The 18,745-nt window shown below is 43.4% G+C and overlaps 1 protein-coding gene across 6 annotated transcripts in view; it reads right to left on the bottom strand.

Moving 5' to 3' along the window:
- agap2 (ArfGAP with GTPase domain, ankyrin repeat and PH domain 2) overlaps window positions 1–18,745 on the bottom strand; it is a 41,560-nt gene that overhangs the window by 6,040 nt on the left and 16,775 nt on the right. For 2 of the 6 annotated variants that reach the window (XM_042004219.1, XM_042004215.1), the window contains exons 3-15: window positions 8,752–8,839; window positions 8,564–8,649; window positions 8,344–8,479; window positions 7,771–7,905; window positions 7,528–7,646; window positions 4,945–5,097; window positions 4,753–4,815; window positions 4,374–4,475; window positions 2,483–2,663; window positions 1,255–1,380; window positions 1,034–1,168; window positions 815–874; window positions 359–510 (exon numbers count right to left, since the gene is read on the bottom strand). In XM_042004219.1, the coding sequence (XP_041860153.1) occupies window positions 359–510; window positions 815–874; window positions 1,034–1,168; window positions 1,255–1,380; window positions 2,483–2,663; window positions 4,374–4,475; window positions 4,753–4,815; window positions 4,945–5,097; window positions 7,528–7,646; window positions 7,771–7,905; window positions 8,344–8,479; window positions 8,564–8,649; window positions 8,752–8,839 (1,536 nt within the window). The remainder of the gene's footprint in view (window positions 1–358; window positions 511–814; window positions 875–1,033; window positions 1,169–1,254; window positions 1,381–2,482; window positions 2,664–4,373; window positions 4,476–4,752; window positions 4,816–4,944; window positions 5,098–7,527; window positions 7,647–7,770; window positions 7,906–8,343; window positions 8,480–8,563; window positions 8,650–8,751; window positions 8,840–18,745) is intronic. The other 4 variants (XM_042004220.1, XM_042004216.1, XM_042004217.1 and 1 more) reach the window with 3 other exon arrangements.

Consider the following 18,745-nt stretch of genomic DNA (forward strand, 5'->3'; position numbering starts at 1 on the left):
GTTATTCCACATAATATGAATTTAAGGAATTTAGGGAAAATCATATATATATATATATATATATATATATATATATATATATATATATACATGTAAATAAAAATGCTAAATAAAAGCCGCCATGCTTGTTTTTCAGATAAAGTTTATGTTTGTACACATTAACGGATGATAATAAGAGTGTGACATTGTACTCAGGAAATGTATAATGTATTCATGGAGCTTGGATGTTTCATTTTGGATAATGAAAGATAAACTTTTTCACAAGCTACTTAGAACATCCAGGGACTTTTTCCAGAAGATTTCTTCACATTTCAGAACCAGGAAAAAAAAAAATTAAAAGAATTTTTTTTTTTTTTACCTTGTTTCTGCCACTGTCGTAGGACTGGAGGCTGGCGAGGATCTGGTTCTCTATAGCAGACACCCATGAGTCCCTCTCTTCCTGACTCTGAGCCTCAAAGTGCCACGTCTTCCCAGTAAACGAAACAATGATAAAGTCTGTATTTTCTTCCTCTGTGAGCAAAAGAGAAGCAGATGCAATTGTAAGTTCTGAATCACATTACAACAAATATATAGAGGGCATCCTGCTGAGCCTTTAGTGAGTTAAAGAAAAAAAAGAAAGAGATAAAGTAGAATTAATCAACAGCTTGATGGTTTCTTGTGAGCCAAGAAATATACTAGGGTTATTTCAATGACAAGTTAATGCATGCTTAAAATATAAATTATCAGTGTCAGGCACACAGAAAAGAAACAAAAAACAGATGCTTTATGTGAAAAACAGCACATGCAGATAAACAGCATCACCCTCACATGTTACCTGTCTTATTAATGTTTCTCAAGCTACCAAAGCTCTTTAATTTCCACATTTTGCGTTTGGCTGAGGAGCAAGAGATAAGCAAAAGACGAGGAAAGGGAAACAGGGAGAAAAAGACAGGAACCTGTTACAATTTTCAGAGGAAGACGGATGTCTTCAGTCTGAATCTGTTCTGAAGAGACAGAAAAACTTAACTCTACTAACAACTAGAAATTTCCTTACCTTCAGCTTGTCCGACAGCTGCATCTCCTTTTTGATTCATGCTTTTTTTCCTCCTGTTCTTCTTCCTATCACTCATGGGAGATGACTGGCCAGAATCTTTCCCAGCAAAATTACCAGCTGTCCCTTCAAGGCCGTCTGTAATAGGTCCATAAATATTAAGATATCTGAAGTCCCTGTGGCCTGGAGCTAGTTTCTTGTTTTGTTACTTACTTGATACTTACCAACACTTTGTGCTTTAGTGGACAGAGAGGAAGGGCAGCGCTGAAGTCCTCTCTCACCTCCTTGAGGAGACAAACCACCTAACTGGTCATCGACCACAGACAGAGTCGCTGGACACAGCTGAGGAACTGATGAGCAGACAGGAAGTAAATCATTTAAATCAGCTGACATGTACTGTAACCACCAGGGCTTTAAATTAACTTTTTTTTTCTACCATTGTCAAAGCTTGTTTACTTTTCTTGCTCCAGGGTCTAACATAAACTGATGTGTACCTGCTCTAAGCTCAGATGTCCAAGAGTAAGTAAATTAAGCATAAAGTACTTCTAGCTGTTCTCCATCAGAACCACCATATTCTAGATCGATATACAACATTTATACAGCGTAACCTCACCCGCTGTCTCCATGGTGATAATATATGTCTCTTCAGTCTGTTTATATTTGATGAAGAGGATGTAAAAGTCAGAAAACCACCAGATGTGATGCAAAACAACCAATAATGATAAAGAAAGACTGATAAAACTGATCATTTGGATCAAAGATGTTTTTTCATCATCGTTGAAATATAAGTGTGAAAAACATTATCAGCTGTTTGCTTTAACAAATTCTGCTTTAATTTTTACATCAGATGACCACTGTAATCAGTAATAAGTTAGTTATTCCCTTAAATTGAGACATTTCTTTTGTCACCCTTTTTTCCAGTCTGTGCCCCTGCCCGGTCCCCCTATAAAAGATTTCCTAGACCGGCCCTGGAAATAACCAGATTTTTTACTGTGACATGTTGCTGCCTTCTTTAAGTCAAATCAGTCTGACACTGTAAGGAGACTTTATTCTGATTATTAGTAATCCATACCATACTATATAATAACTGTATATATAGTATAATATACTATTTTACATTTTCAAACTTAAATCAAGAATTTCTTAAAAAAATAATGTCAATAACAGATTTTATTCATTCACGATGTATTCAATAACTGGAAATGTATAGTATTTTCTTTTGTCTAGGACAATCTGATTCTCCTTGAGATGTTGCTTCCTGACTTACCGAACACCTGAAAAATACCTGAACTAAGTATTACGTGCAGATTTAAACCTCATTGAGAAAACTGGGCTATTTGTGTCATATCAGGTCTTTCAGCACATGATGTAAAGTTGCATTCATCTAAAAACAGCAGCGTTTATTTGCTTGGTTACTAATCCATTCAAACTCCTTTTGCCTACAGCATGTACCTGTACTGGTGACATCAGCTGCTGTTAGCTCCTTACTCAGCCCATTAACCCCAGGTGAAGTACCTGGGGGGACAGGTGAGGGGCCTGAAGGTGCAACAGCTCTTGGAGGACGTTTCCCAGGTACTTTGACTGTCACATGCAACAGGTCAATTTCCTTTCCATGGATATTCTGTGTATAGTCCTGAAGAAACAAAACATCCGGATGAAACTGAAGCAGTGTTGAGATGATTCAGGTAAAGACAAAGTTGGATATGTGAGCCATGAAACACCTTTGGTCAGTAAAAATGCAGATTAGCTGCTGTTGTAGCAGATTAGTTGTCATGGTAGCAGATTAGCTGCTGTGGCATCAGATTAGTTGCTATGGTAGCAGATTAGCTACTGTGGTATCAGATTAGTTGTCATGGTAGCAGATTAGCTACTGTGGTATCAGATTAGTTGTCATGGTAGCAGATTAGCTACTGTCATTTCAGATTAGTTGCTATGGTAGCAGATTAGCTACTGTGGTATCAGATTAGTTGTCATGGTAGCAGATTAGCTACTGTGGTATCAGATTAGTTGTCATGGTAGCAGATTAGCTACTGTGGTATCAGATTAGTTGCTATGGTAGCAGATTAGCTACTGTGGTATCAGATTAGTTGTCATGGTAGCAGATTAGCTGCTGTGGTATCAGATTAGTTGTCATGGTAGCAGATTAGCTACTGTGGTATCAGATTAGTTGTCATGGTAGCAGATTAGCTACTGTGGTATCAGATTAGTTGTCATTGTAGCAGATTAGCTACTGTGGTATCAGATTAGTTGTCATTGTAGCAGATTAGCTACTGTGGTATCAGATTAGTTGCTATGGTAGCAGATTAGCTGCTGTTGTAAAGGAAACTAAATATTCAGACTTGTCTTCGTTCCTTTGTTTCTAGCTGATGCCATTCAGTGCAGGAAACTGATTTTTCTAGTATTTGATGAGTCATTGGGGTGGATTTATCCCTAATGCTAAAAGTCTGATGAACCCAGGTTTACACTGGTTTAATGTGATGGCTGTGTCAGGGTAAGAAAGGTGGATGAAGTCCTGAACTCATCAAACTGTACAAACTTCAGTGGGTAGCGTAATGATCTCGGATTATGTCAGCTAGGCAGGTCCAAGTTCAACAAGATTAATTTGCTATTTGTTTACCCTGATGGTACAGACATATTACACCTGACATTCTTGGATTTATCTTGGAATTATTTTTTGGGTTCAGAGGAAGAATGGCTCCAAGTGGTCGAGTCGTTCACTCATATTAAAATAGTGACTTTGAGTTGGCCGACATAGTGTCACTGAGTTTTTAATTAAGTGTCCTGATGAAGTAACGTTCCACACATTCGAGTATCAGGTCATACACTTGTTGTCCAGGTAGTTCACAGACTCATATGTCTGATCTAAGTGTTTTAGATGTTTTCATGCTTTAACACACCTGGCCTCAATAAATGGATAATTAACAGGTTTGCAAAAGACTTAATGAAGAGTTCAATAAATCTGAATCAGATGTGTTGGAGCTGGAAACATCTAAAAGATGCGGGGCAGTGGGTCCCAAGGACCCGAATTGAGAAACACTGGTCTAGAGAAGGCTGGTCTAGCTGGATGGGTGACCAAGGCCAGAGTCTGCCACACCAGATAGGACTCCAGCTGGACTGTTCAGAGAGGTCTCTGACACAGTCCAGTAGCAGGATATATAAAAGGTGTAACTGCTTCTGCTGTTTGGTATCACGGCCTGCATCAGATATGAGGAGAATTGTGCATGTCTGCTGTAATGATGGATCAGAAGAAAAGTACAAATGTAAAGAGAAGGAGATGAGATGTGTGATGTGTTTCCTGACACTTTTCTGTGTTTAATTGATCAGCGGGAGCTTGTTTCCTTACATTGGAGCTGGAGTGATAAGACAGTGTGTTGTTTGACAGAGTCACATATTTCTTCCTCCACTCCTTATTCAGAGATTTATGACTTTTCTTCCACAGGATGCTCTGTTAAAGACAAGAATGGAAGTTATTGCACTCATGACTTAATCTAGAGTTAATACAACCATTTCAGAATGTGGCAGCTTAACAAAAAGTATTTGACAGCAGCAGCTTCAGAGTGTTTATACGAGCCATCAGAAAGACCGAAAAGGAGACAAACAATAGAATTTTGGCGTTGTAGCTCATGTAAGACAAGTTTAACTTCCTGGTGTCAAAATAAAGAACTGGCAGCATGGAAACACTTCAGTGTTTTAGTTTTGTACTGAGACACATGTTGTGATACCTGTTTGATGGGAACGCCGCGCTCTCCTTTGGGATCACCAGCTTTTTTATCTGTTTCCCGGTTCTGAAACAAACCCATAAACAGAGAGGTGTTGAAAAGTCAGGATTTGAACCCAGATCGACCCAGAGGGATGAGTGGAGTGAGACGTTGGAGGGATGTCAGGAGACAGAGCGGTATGAGGCACCAACTGACCTTGAAGAGGGAGGGCCGTCTGGTGATGGTCTTCTGTGAACGGGAGCTGGTACTGCCTCCCCCCTCCATCTGAGCAACCCGGAGCTCTCTGTGACCCACCACTGGGGTGGAGGGAAGGGAGTAGGCATAGCCACTACTGGGGCCATTACTGGCCTGACAGGAGGAGGAGTCAGGAGGTCAGGATGGAAAGGAGATGGAAAAGAAGATGAGGATGGAGATGGTGAGGATGATATGGAAGATGATGCCGATTCTTGTATTCTGTTTATATTTTACACACAGTTGCAGATTATTTGGACTCCGATTGATCCCCCCCCCCCAAATGTTTAAATTTTCCTTTAACACCTGAGGTGTTGGAAAACATCAGAATGAAATTTAAACAGGAACAAGTGAATTCAGTCTAAAAAAAAAATCGCAATTCATCAGATATTTTTGACTTCAGTCAGTCTTCAATTTCATATCTCCAACTTGTAGAACACTTCTGCCCAATTAATGGGCACGTCCAGACACGAACACAGAACCCCTACACTGTCGTCTCTCCACTGGCTTCCAGTTTGTTTAAGAATTGATTTTAAACTTCTGTTTTTTGTTTTTATTGCTGTAAATGGCCTGGAGCCATCTACTTGTTGGATATTTTAATTATCCGTAATCATGGCAGGGTCCTGCATTTTTCTGGTCAGCTTCTGCTAGAAGTCCCCAAGGTCAAGCTACTTACAGTGGGGTGCTCTTAGACTGTGGAAACTACCCCCCAACAGTCCCATCACTACTGATCTCAGTCAAGTGGAAAAAAAGTGACCCTACACACCAGCAGACTGATATTTAACAAGCATTTTCTGAAGCCACTCTGTATGACAAAAAGAATTGGCGGTAGGTCAATATGACAATGCCAACGTTATGAGTTACCTAGCCGCAAGTACTTTAACCAAACTGAAATGGCCAAACAGTAAAAGGCACCACCTGAATTTAACTAAGTGTGGTGGGAAAGGTTTTTACCTTGTCCCCCTCTTCCTCAATCACACATACCAGGTGCGATCCATCAGTGCTGACTGTGGGGGCGGAGCTGAATGCCAGTATATCTGTGTAGGTGCTCGCCAGTCAGTGAGCATTCTCACTTCCTGGTTGCTCTGTGGCAGATCTTTAACTGCTGTAGTGGAGGTGGTTGAGCATTTCGGCTGACTGTACATGACAGCTTTCTTTCCCCTGCTAGATTGTGGTGGTCTTTAGATGCTCACACTGGCTTTAACCTCTTTGCAGCGTGGTGGACGCTGTTCCCTGCAGTCAGGTAGGAATCACCTGCAGCAGGTGGCTTCACCTTTACTGGTCAGCCACTTGAACCATTTGGTGACTGGTCGAGACAAACACTGGCAGATTTCGTATACCGTCCTGCAGTATCCTCTGTATGCATGTATGGGTCAGATTGTTGTCCTGCTAATGTGATTTTAAGAACATTGAATCAGTAGTAACGTGGATTTGTGTGTGACCAGTCTGCCCACTAATTATCCTGATTCGGCAGCCGATGGGCCATTGGCCCCTCCTCCTACGTGTGTGTGTGTGTGTGTGTGTGTGTGTGTGTGTGTGTGTGTGTGTGTGTGTGTGTGTATGTTCACCCCAATAGTATCCAAGAGTCACGGGTGAGCTAAGAGCTGGCTATCACGTAGAAATGCAGCCTGTTTTTGTTGATTTAGAGGGCGTTATTGTGTTTTTGTTTTTTTTTTCTTTGTTTTTTTTTTTTTTTTTTTGTTTTAGTATTGTTTATTAATGTGATTTTATTTGTGAATCCGTCTGTCAGGTGCATGATTTGAACATGTGATCTTTTTCTGAAGATTACTGGAGAGCAGCTTGCAGATGTTCATCTGTTTCAGAAGGGTCAAATCACTGACATCAAGTAAAGAAAACATAAGGAGAAGCTGAAACTACAAAAATTTGGTTAAGAACTGTCCAACACATTATTAAAAACTGGAAGGATAATGGGGAACCATCATCTTCTAGGAAGAAATGTGATCAGATAAAATTTGCAAATGATCGGTGATCCCTTAAATGTTGCCGAATGTTTGGTATAATCATGTCAAAGAAAAACACCAGTGAAGGAAACTCAAGGGATTGGGACTGAGCAGCTGTGTAACCATAAGAAATCCACTAACACAGGATAATTGAAGTAAAAGTCTTCAATTTGCTAGGGAACATAATGATTGGACTCTGGCGCAATGGAAGAATATCTGGTCTGAGTCCTGATTTACCCTGATCCTGAGTAAGAAGAGAGGCAGATAAAGTGATGCAGCCATCATGCCTAATATCTACTGTTCAAGCCTTTGGGAGCAGTGCTATGGCCTGAGGTTGCTGCAGTTGGTCAGGTCTAGGCTCTGCAACATTATGTGCCCAAAGAATGAGGTCATCTGATACCTGAATATACTGAATGAGCAGGGTATTCTGTTAATGAATGTTTTTGTTCCCTGATTTTATGTCGGTTTTGAAGATGTACCAGGTAAATGTTTTATGTTTATTTATTGAACTATGGTGCCATGTAATGAGATAGGGCCAATGTTCTTGTAAACCCTGAGACAAGCTCCAGTTGTGAGGACATAATACCTGTCCAGGGAAGGATGCTGATCCCGGTGTGGAGCCTCCAGAGTGACTGGGGGAGTTCGGCAGAGACTTGCAGGCCTGCAGCGCCACCTGCTTCTTCTGAGCTACAATCTTCTGGGCAGCTGAAAAACACACAGCAGCCATTAAACTGCTTTACTGACAAACAGGAAATATCTCAGCTTCTGTTGTGTCCTCTTTGTGAATCCCAGCATGCTAAAGACACAAATGAAATGAGAGACAACTCACCTTCTGAAAACACTCGGTCAACGTTGAAGCCGTAAGTGGCACAGGTCTCATAAAACAGCAGGGAACGAACATCTTTACACAACTGTCTGGCCCGCTGATCCTCAATCACTCGAGGATTGGTACTACTTATTTTATCTGAATAAAGAAGATTTAGCAGAGTTTAGATTTTCAGAGTTCATACATGGCTGTTTTATTGGTACTTGTTTTGTGTGACCAGTTTGTGACTGGGACGTTATGTCTCATTTCCATCCTCAGTGTGAGGATGAGTCTTGTCAACACCATGCTCCCATGCTCCATCTCTCCTCTTGTTTCAGCACATAATGCTGTATGAGATGATGACTCACTTTTTGTTTTGTAATTTCAGTGTTCTTCAGCAAATAATGACTTATTCAGAGTTTTTATTTAACTGCAGAAGTTTTCAGGATCAATTTCAAGCTGGACTGAACAGGACTGAATTTAACTATCTGTGAACATGTGACCCCAGTATTAGAAAATTAAATTCCCAGTTCACCTAGAAAGGCAAAGCATCAAGTAAACACAGCTGGTTTTGATTGGTGTGATCTGTGCTCTGACCTTGTGTGCCAACAACAAAAATGGGGATGTCTGGGCGGAATGTACTGAGCTGGCTGTAGAGCTGGTAAAGCTCCTTAAAACTGGCTTCGTTCTCCAGGCTGAAGACGAGGATCACTGCGTCAATCCAGCTGCTGAACTGGAAAAACAAAGAGGACGGATGTGAGCTACCTGCACCAGATGGGTCAGGAGGTCTGCAGGTGGATTACAGGCTTAGAAGCACCTGTGCATCAGGGCATCCGACTTCTTCCCGAATCAGTAATAAATTACTCTGACCCTCCACCAGCACTTCCTTCTTATACCTTCCACCTGTCGGGACAAAGAAGGCAATAGACAAGTTATCCAGAGGGACAATTCCACACCAGGCTGATCTGAATCAATAATTCATAACCTTTCTGAACAACAGTTTACCATCTGGCCTCTCAATTGCTGCATAACTGCCAGTGATGTATCTGTTCACTAGCGCTGACTTTCCACTTTTTAGACTTCCGAGAACACCCTGAAAGAAGAAGGAAACATGCGTCACCAAACAGTTTATTCCTGTTGTTCATATTCACAGCTGAGTTAATCAAATTTAACTCAAACTTAATTAAAGTATTCAGAAATTTCACTTCCTCCATCACAAATGTTCTGGTTCCTGGTGATCAGTTTACCCTGTCTGTCCCTGCATCTGTCATTTCCTCTGTATGTGATCCATATATGGACATGGTTTAGATCATGCAGGCAGTGTTCTCACATCACCCTTAGCATAGTAAATAGTGGTGTTGTGGAAGTTAAAGTCCTGCTTTCAAAGTAGAGTTTAAGTTTGTCCATATGTTCAAATAAACACTGTAAAAATAATTACTATGAAAAAGTCTTCATTTTCTACGCCTGTGCCTGAACTCCTGAATGAGGATGATGTTTCATCTTGTTCAAGAAGACATATAGAAGTTTAAATTAATGTCATTTACAGGAGAAGCCTTTACTTTGGACTCTATATTCTTTTTTTTTTTTTTTAACTTGTCTTGTCCAGCATCGTTGCAAACAGAATGATTGTCTGGCTGCTGTCTGGTGCTGGGCAATTTTACTCTATCAAGCAGGGATTTATACTACATGTATAAAGTCCCTCTTGATGACATGAAAAACTTTATTAAATCAGACTCTTAATGCTGGACTCGACCGGAGGGGACAGAGAGAGAGAGAGATAGAAAAGAAAGTAGAGAGAAGAGGGAGGGGAGAGAGAGGGACAGAAAGGGTGTGGGGAGTGCGGGTGGGGACTTAAAACATTATACAGAAAACCATGTAATCCATACTACTTGCAACATATATAGCTAAGATCATCCTGGCCAGTAGGTCATTACACAACTAGTTGATAATAGTAACAATAATAATAATCACAATAATAGTAATAATAATAATAGTAGTAGTAATAATAATAAGAGTAAGAGTAATAATAATAATAAGAACAGAAATAAAAAAAAAAAAGAAAAAAAAATATGATAATAGATATAAGTGAAACTGCTGTATTCAAGAACACGCGCAGAGAAACCTGTGTGGATATGCTGGAGAACTCGGCCACATGGCGACGCAAAGACTGTGTGGAGACGTTCAGGAAGGAGTGACCATGCAGAGTGATCATGCAGATGCCACCTCACTTGAACAGAGGCCAGAGTCAGGCCAGCGGTCCCGAGACCCAGGCCACCAGCCCCCCCGTAGGCTACAGATCCCGACCGGTCCACAGAGACGACCACTTCGCCCGCCCAGGAAGGCAGCAGCAGGAGACCCCAGCAGGAGCCGCCCCGCGGACACAGGGCACCGGCCCCGGCAGGCCGAGGCCAGCAGTCCCCGACCCCCCCGGGCACCGGCCGCCCGGGACAGACGGGGCAGAGGGCCCGGGCCCAGGAGCGCAGGGACACCCCCCACCCCCACAGGCCAAGGGCCAGCACGCCACCCGGGGGGACCCGGCCCGCCCAGACGGCCACCGCCAGAGGCCAGCCCCACACCCCAGCGCCCAGCCGCACACCCCGAGAACCAGTCCTGCCCCCCCCCCAGACCAACACACACAAACACACACACTCTCCTTCCACTCCTCCATTCATCCTCCCACACATACACCATCCAACCCTTACATACTCTGTCCTCCCACACACACACACCATCCTTCCACCATCCATCCTTCCACACACACACCATCCTTCCACCATCCATCCTCCCACACACTCACCATCCTTCCACCATACACTCTCCCACACCTACCCCATCCTCCCACACACACATCATCCCTCCACCACTCATCCTCCCACACATACACCATCCTCCACCTTCACACCTCCCACACACACACACACACACCATCCTTCCACTACCCATCCTCCCACACATACATCATTCTCCTACACATACACCGTCCTCCCTCTCCTACACCAAACATCCACCTTCACGTACCCCATCCTCCCACACACACACACACCACCCCTCCATCACCCACTCTCCCAAACATACACCACTCCCCCACACACACACCATCCTCCCTCCCATACACCATCCATCCTCCTGCACACACACCATTCTTCCACCATCCATCCTCCCACACACTCCCCCTCCCTGCACCATACATTCTCCCACACATACCCCATCCTCCCCCACATACATCATCCCTCCACCATTCATCCTCCCACACCCACACCACCCCCCCTCCCACACACCACACATCCACCTCCACACACCCCACCCTCCCACACACACACACCATCCCTCCACCACCCATCCCCCCACACACACACCACTCTCCCCCCCCCCCCCCCCCCCCCCCCCCCCACATACACACACACACACAAACAAACACCATCCCCCCACCACCATCCTCCCGCCACCCCACGCCGCGGGGGGACAGCCCCAGCCAGGAGGCGAGGAGACACGAGCCAGGCCCCCACCCCCCCCACCCCGCCCCAGTCCCCCACTCCCCACCCCCAAAACAGCACCTTCCCCCCAGGGCCAGCAGCCAAACCCCCCGGGACAGCCCGCCCACGCCCCGGGCCAACGCGACAGGCCACCCGGCCCGCCCCGCCCCCGGGCCATCCATGGAGACAGGGGCGCTTGAAGACCCCATCGCCCCTCCCTCCCCCACTAGTGAGGGAATATATTATGTGCTGTTTGAAATTAAAAAAAGAGGGTTAAAATTGGGGGGCAGTAACTGCATTGAGGAGGGGGTGGGGCCACCTGAGCAGTCCCACCCACCTGACCTCGCATGTTCCACCCCCCAAAACGTGTTTGTATGTTGCAAATGTTATTTGTGCTCAGTGACTAAGTGGAATTAAAAGCTGGGAGGCATGCTGCCGCTCGGCGAAGCAACGGGGCCACTATGATGACCCCCCCTGCCCCGCCCAGCGCAACAAGCACACCCCCCACGGCCCTACCTGTGTATGTAGTGAAGAGTGGGGAGGGGAGGGGTCAGGAGATGTAGGTCCAGAGGGGGGTAAGCCTCCCCCCTGGAAGACGACCTGCCAGTGGCTTAGGGCGCCCCCGTCCCCCGCCGGCCCCGAAGGGCGTCACAGGCCCAGAGCAGGCACCCCAACCCAGGCACGCCACGAACCCCCCCAGGGGCCAGCCACCAGCCCAAGGGGCCACTTTCCTCTTTCTGAGTGGGAGGGGGGCGAGGCGAAGGAAGGGAACCCCAGGCCCCCGCCCCCAACACCCAGCCAGGGCGCCCCCCAGAGGACACGTCCTAACCCCCTGCAAACGCACACACTCCCTTTTTTTTTTTTTTTTTTTTTTTTTTTTTTTTTCTCCCCAGCCACTCACACACACTCTCACACACCTCTATATACCAACACCTCAATACGTGCACATACCTCCACACACACACGTCAAGCACATACCTATAAACACACACACCGGTGCCCACATACACACACACTCTCATACCCCTCCATACACATACACCACTACACACACACTCACATACATACCTGCATATACACACAAGCACCTCCATACATACTCACGCCTCCACCCACTCCTTCACTCCTCCACACACACCTCGACCTCCACGTGCACACACTCATATATACATACCTTCACACACACCCACATCCCACATAGACCTCCACACACACACCCGCACACTACTCACACACACACATACACACACACACCCAGACCTTCATACACACCCACACACACATACGGCACACACGTCCCTCTACACCCACCCACACACCAGCATACCCACAGACACACACACACACACACCCACACACAAACACACCCCCACCCAGGTTCCGGGGCTGCGACCAAGCACCAGGGCACGGACCAACCCCCGGCACGGCACATCCGGACGGGCCCAGCCCCCCCCAGCAGCGGCAGACCCCCCACCCCCAGGAGCGGGGGGAGACCCGACGCCCCAGAGCCCGGGGCCCCCACCCGGCCCACCCCGGGCCCGACCGGCCACCCGGCCAGGGGCCGACGGACACCGACCCAGGCACCCCGGCAGCCACCCCCCACCGCCACGAGGCAGCCCCACCCCGGGGCCCACCCAATGCCGCCCGCCCAGACCGGAACCCCCAGCCGACCCAGCAGCGGAGCAGCCTAGATCCCCACCCAGGAGACAACCGGAGACCTGAAGCCACCAGGGACCCCCCACCCACATCCGCCCCCATCCCAGCGAAGCCGCAATCCTCCACCTACATTAAGTGATGTAGCCAGTCACAGGGGACCAGAGGGAATGAAAGTCATCTGACTGGTTCCTGGAGGAGGCAGACATTGTCTCAATGCTGATGTGATCTAACAGGAGATTTCTAAACTGCTGGATAGACAAATTATTCTTATCTTTCCAGTTCACAAGAATAGTTTTCTTTGCGATGCATAAGACTGCGAGGACCAAGTTTATGGAGTGTATTCCTATGTTGGTGTCACCCAGGTCGCCCAGTAGGCAAAGTGTGGGGTTTGCAGGAAAACTAGTTTTAAACCATTTTGAGAGATCTTCACACACCTTAATCCAGAACCTTTGGACAGGTGTGCAGGACCACAGCGCATGGATGTAGCTATCAGAGGTGTTCTCAGAGCAGTGTGGGCAGATATCTGATGGTGAAAGGCCCATCCTGAACATCCTGTGTCCTGTATAATGAGTTCTATGGAGAATTTTGAATTGTATTAGTTGTATATTTGAATTCTGAGTCATTTTAAACGTGTTTAAACATATTTGTGACCATCTTTTCTGATCAAAGTTATTAGATAAATCATCTTCCCATTTTGAAGTCGGGAGAGATATCCTGTCTTCTAGCTTTGCAAGTAATCTATATATTTTTGATAATAATTTTGGAGTATTATGATTCAGGAATTCTGCTATTCTGACAGGAAGCTGCAAGTCTAACTGTACAGGGGTATACTTCTTACATATAATTGATTTTAGTTGGTGGTACTCTAAGAATTTATTGCTGTTGATTCCATACTGTGAGACAATTGTGTTGAAAGATACAAAGTTTCCATTTTCTATTATCTGTCCTAACTGTTGTATTCCTTTAGTCTTCCATTGAGTGAAGTTTATCATCTTTTTGTTCTGCAGGATGTCAGGGTTGTTCCAGATGGGTGTAAGTCTACATGGAAAGAGGGAAGATCTGGTTATCTTACAGAATTCCCACCAAGCCATTAAGGAAAAACGGATGTTAAGGCTTTTAAAGCACTTATATGGTTTAATGGTTGAGCTGATGAACGGCAGGTCAGAGATGACTAAGTCCTCACACAAAGCCTGCTCCACATCTAGCCACGGCTCATCCAGATAACTGGGTTTGAGCCACTTGGAGATGTACTGCAGCCTGTTAGCTATAAAGTAGTTATTAAAGTTTGGTAGGTCCAGTCCTCCTCTATCTTTAGTCTGCTGTAAGGTTTTAAGACTGATACGTGACGGCTTGTTTTTCCAAAGAAACTTGGATATGAAAGAGTCCAGAGATTTAAACCAACTGGTGGAGGGTTTAGTGGGTATCATTGAAAATAAATAATTAACTTTAGGTAGGATCATCATCTTAATGGTGGCAACTCTCCCCATTATTGAGATGGGTAAGCGCCTCCACCGTAAGAGATCATCTTCTATTGTTTTTAGTAGCTGAACATAGTTTAATTTTGTTAAATCTGATAATCTGGGGGAAATATTTATACCTAAATATCTAATGTTTCCTGTCTGTATTTTGATATTAGGGATGTTTTGTAGGTCACAGTTGATGGACATGGCTGTAGTCTTAGACCAGTTAATAGAATAATCAGATATTGATGAGAACTTATTAATAACCGTGATTGTCTGAGAGAGTGATGTTTGTGAGTTCTGAAGGAAGAGTAATACATCATCTGCATAAAGACTTATTTTATGTTCTATATTTTTGCCCTGGATTCCTTTAATTTCTATATTTTGTCTAATAGCAGCTGCTAACGGCTCTATGAAAATGGCAAAAAGTGAGGGGGAGAGTGGACAGCCCTGTCTGGTGCCTCTCTGTAAGCGGAAGCTTGAAGAAGTTTGATCGTTGGTTTTCACACATGCATTTGGGTTATTATATAATATTTTAATCCACTCTATGAAAGAAGGTCCAAACCCAAATTTGTCTAGTGTTGCAAATAGAAACTTCCAGTTTACCCTGTCGAAGGCTTTTTCTGCATCTAGAGAAATGATTGTGGATTCTAGATTATGTAAAGTAGAGTAATCAATGAGGTTAATTAGTCTACGTGTGTTAGTAGATGAATGTCGACCTTTTATAAAACCTGTCTGGTCCGGATGTATTATAAGAGGGGTTATTTTTTCTATCCTTCTGGCAAGAGCTTTACTAATTATTTTCAGGTCTACATTTATTAAAGATATGGGACGGTAACTGGATGGAAGTGTGGGGTCTTTGCCTGGTTTTAGCAATAGTGTTATATTAGCTAAGTTCATATTTTGCGGTATTTTTTGTTTTTCCTGTATTTCTAACAACATATTATAAAATGTAGGAGCTAGCGTTGTCCAGAATTCCTTGTAAAATTCTGCTGAGTAACCATCTGGACCCGGGGCTTTATTGTTGGGCATATGTTGGAGAGCTTCGTGGAGTTCATCTACAGTAATAGGTGCATCTAAATTTATTTTATTTTCATTTTTAGTTTTGGTAGATTAATGTTGTTTAAAAATTGTTCAATATGTTCATCTGTTGGATTAATCTGTGATTCATATAATGTTTTATAGAAGCTTCTAAACGTGTCATTTATCTTGTCTGGGTCATGGCTGATGTTTCCGTCTTGATCTTTAACAGAGGAGATTGTTGTTTTCTCCTTGTTTGTTTTTAGTTGATTTGCTAAAAACTTTCCAGATTTGTTACTGTGTTCAAAGTTCTCCAAGCGAAGTCTTTGCACTAAAAACTGTGTTTTTTTATCTATAATTTCTTTAAGCTGCAATTTAGTTTTCCTTATATTATTCATTGTGTGCTCTTCGGGGGAAATGCGGTAAGCCTCCTCCAATGATTTAATCCTGAGTTCTAATTCTAAAACTCTTGCTGTTTCCTTCTTCTTCTTATGTGAGGAGAAGGAAATTATTTTCCCTCGCATTACTGCTTTTCCTGCTTCCCATAGGAGACACGCTGAAGTTTCAGGCATGTCATTTTTTTCTATATAAATTGACCATTCTTTTTTAAAATAATCAATGAACTCAGGATCTTTCAATAAAGAGGTGTTAAATCTCCAGCTTTTACCAATCGGTTTATTATTTTTGTTTCTCAGAGTGAATGAAACTGGTGCGTGATCGCTAATGCTGATTGGATGTATCTGAGTCTCTGAAATGTCGCCCATTAGTGAGTTACTATTTAATATATAATCTATTCTAGAGAAGGAGTGGTGAACTGAAGAGAAGAAGGTGTATTCTCTTAGTTTAGGATGGTGAGAGCGCCAAGCATCGCAAAGACCAAAATCCTTCATGTACTGTTTGATAGTTTCTGACGACTGCCAGACTCGATGACTACCTGATGTGCTGCAGCGATCTTGTTCAGTCAAGACTACATTAAAATCACCAGCTAGCACTATTCTGTTATCTGAATAATTCTGGAGTGTAGCAAACAGGGAGTGGAAAAAGGAGGGATCATCTGCATTGGGGCCGTACACATTGGTAATACATAGTTTGATATTACAAATAGATAATAAAGTTATCAGAAATCTGCCTTCCGGATCCGCTACTGTGCTATCTATGTCAAAATTTAGTCTCTTATTAATAAGAGTAGCTACTCCTCTTTGCCTAGAATTGTAACAAGCTGAGTAAACATGAGGAAACTGAGCTGTTTGAAGAAGGTCTATGGTTGAGTTTGTTAAATGAGTCTCTTGTAGTAAGACAATGTCAGCCTGCAGCTCCTGTAATTTATTAAAGATCTTCAACCTCTTCTCCCTGGAACCGGCTCCATGTACATTCCAACAGACGATTTTTAACATGGTTATTGTGAACGGTTTAATGCTTCATGCGTGTTACTGACGCGTGTGTCTTTGTGCGCCCCTCTTGCGTGTTCGCGCGTGTTTGCATGCAGCCTGATTGCGCGCGTTTGTCCGTATGTTAAATGTCCGTATATGTACCTTAATGCGTGTTCTCTCATACATAAAACGCGAGTGTTTATATTTATCATGTATGGTGCGGCTGTGCGTCCTGACGGTTTTTCGACCGGCCGCGTGCGCTGCTGATATTACGAGCTGGATTACAATTAACAGTGAAAGCGTGAAAGATAGTGAAAAGTGAGAAAAGTATTTGTGTGAAATATAAAAACAAAACAGAAAAAAATACATCGATCTAGATGTAGAGGCTGTGGTGAGACGAGCAGTGTGTTCTACTGTCAGTGATCTATAATGGCGAGTTAAGAGTGATCATTTGGAGAGATTGACATACAGCACCTGGGATCAGAAGAGCCACGGAGTGACGTCCGGGTCGCGGTACAGTTGTCCATTAATAAACAGTTTATCCACCGCGATGACAGCGCGAGCGCCATTAGCCATAGGACTCTATATTCTTACTGTAAACCTATAACTAGTGATGTGCAGGAGAAGCCCCGTGAGGCTTTTCCTTGTGAATGTACCAAAACCAGATTCAAAGCTTTGAGGCTTCAGTCTCACTGAGCTGACTTAAGCCATGGCAACCACTAGCAGTTTCAGTCTTAACTTTTATACTATTTATAAACTATTTTAAACTAAACTATTTATACTTGCGCATCATCTGCATACGGTAGGGTCACCGCAGCTGACGCTGGTAAAATGTGCTCTTGTAATCAAGCATAAGGTTATGGCGTCATGTTGTAGTTTCTCTTCCACAGTAAACTGACCAATCACAAGGGAGTACTTCTGCAGAACTGCCCTGCAACTAGGGGGTGCATGTCAGCTCTGGATGAGGTGTGTGTTGAGCCTCTGCAGACCTATGTTGAGCATAAGGTGGTGACACCGTAACAACCTTACACAGACACCCCGCAAGTATATATAGGTATACAAATCTTTTATATCATATAAATATCATATAAAACTTTTATATCATCTGTAGTTGGAAGACACACACACACACACTATATATTTATATATAATGTGTGTGTGTGTGTGTGTGTGTGTGTTCCAACTACAGATGATATAAAAGCTTTATATGATATTTATATATATCTTTATTGTTAGCAATAAACATTTAGAAAAGACTGCATGGCTGTTCTGATAAAGGTGTTTGGATAATAAAAAGGAAACATCTTGTTCTTTGCATGATGTTTTAGTCCAGTAAAGAAAACCTTTAAAGATGCCACTTAAAGCTGTCAAGCCCACAAAACACACTGTAAAAAAAGCAGTGATGAGGTTTGAATCTTTGGATGCTATCGGTCATATGACAGTGGTGTTTTGATAAATGTTCCAACAGTTTTTAGAATCGCTCTGTTTTAGAGGCAGTGATTTAAGCTCTGAGGCCTCGGTACCATTTACCATCACTACCTACAACTTAACTGTGCAGAAAAAAATGAGATTAGAATTTGAGGGTCATGAGGTCTCAGTACTCCCTTTTTCAGGTCTCATTCGTGCACATTTTCAGCTTTTGTTGTGTCATTTCAAGTTGTAAACATGATTAAAATTGTTAAATTAATAAGCAGAGTAAAGTCACAATATGTGGTTGTCATTCTCTGACTCTTAATAAATTAGTAGTTCTATGAAGCAGCTGTTGTGGTAAATGAAGTCCTGAAGTAGCAGCTTTCAGCACTGAAGACATTTCTTATCATGGTGGACATCTTTGCTAACAATTATCTTGTTAATTCAGAAAAACTGAGCTTTTCAGCTTTTTCTATGAATGCAATATGCCTCCATAATCTTACACAAAAAACTAAACTAAACTAAACTAAAATAAAATAAAATAAAATAAACAGCATTTCTGCTGTGCATATACTGTCGACACTTCGCTCAGGAGAAGAAGCACCACCTC

Source organism: Melanotaenia boesemani, chromosome 13 (genome assembly GCF_017639745.1).
Source record: "Melanotaenia boesemani isolate fMelBoe1 chromosome 13, fMelBoe1.pri, whole genome shotgun sequence".
NCBI lineage: Eukaryota > Metazoa > Chordata > Actinopteri > Atheriniformes > Melanotaeniidae > Melanotaenia > Melanotaenia boesemani.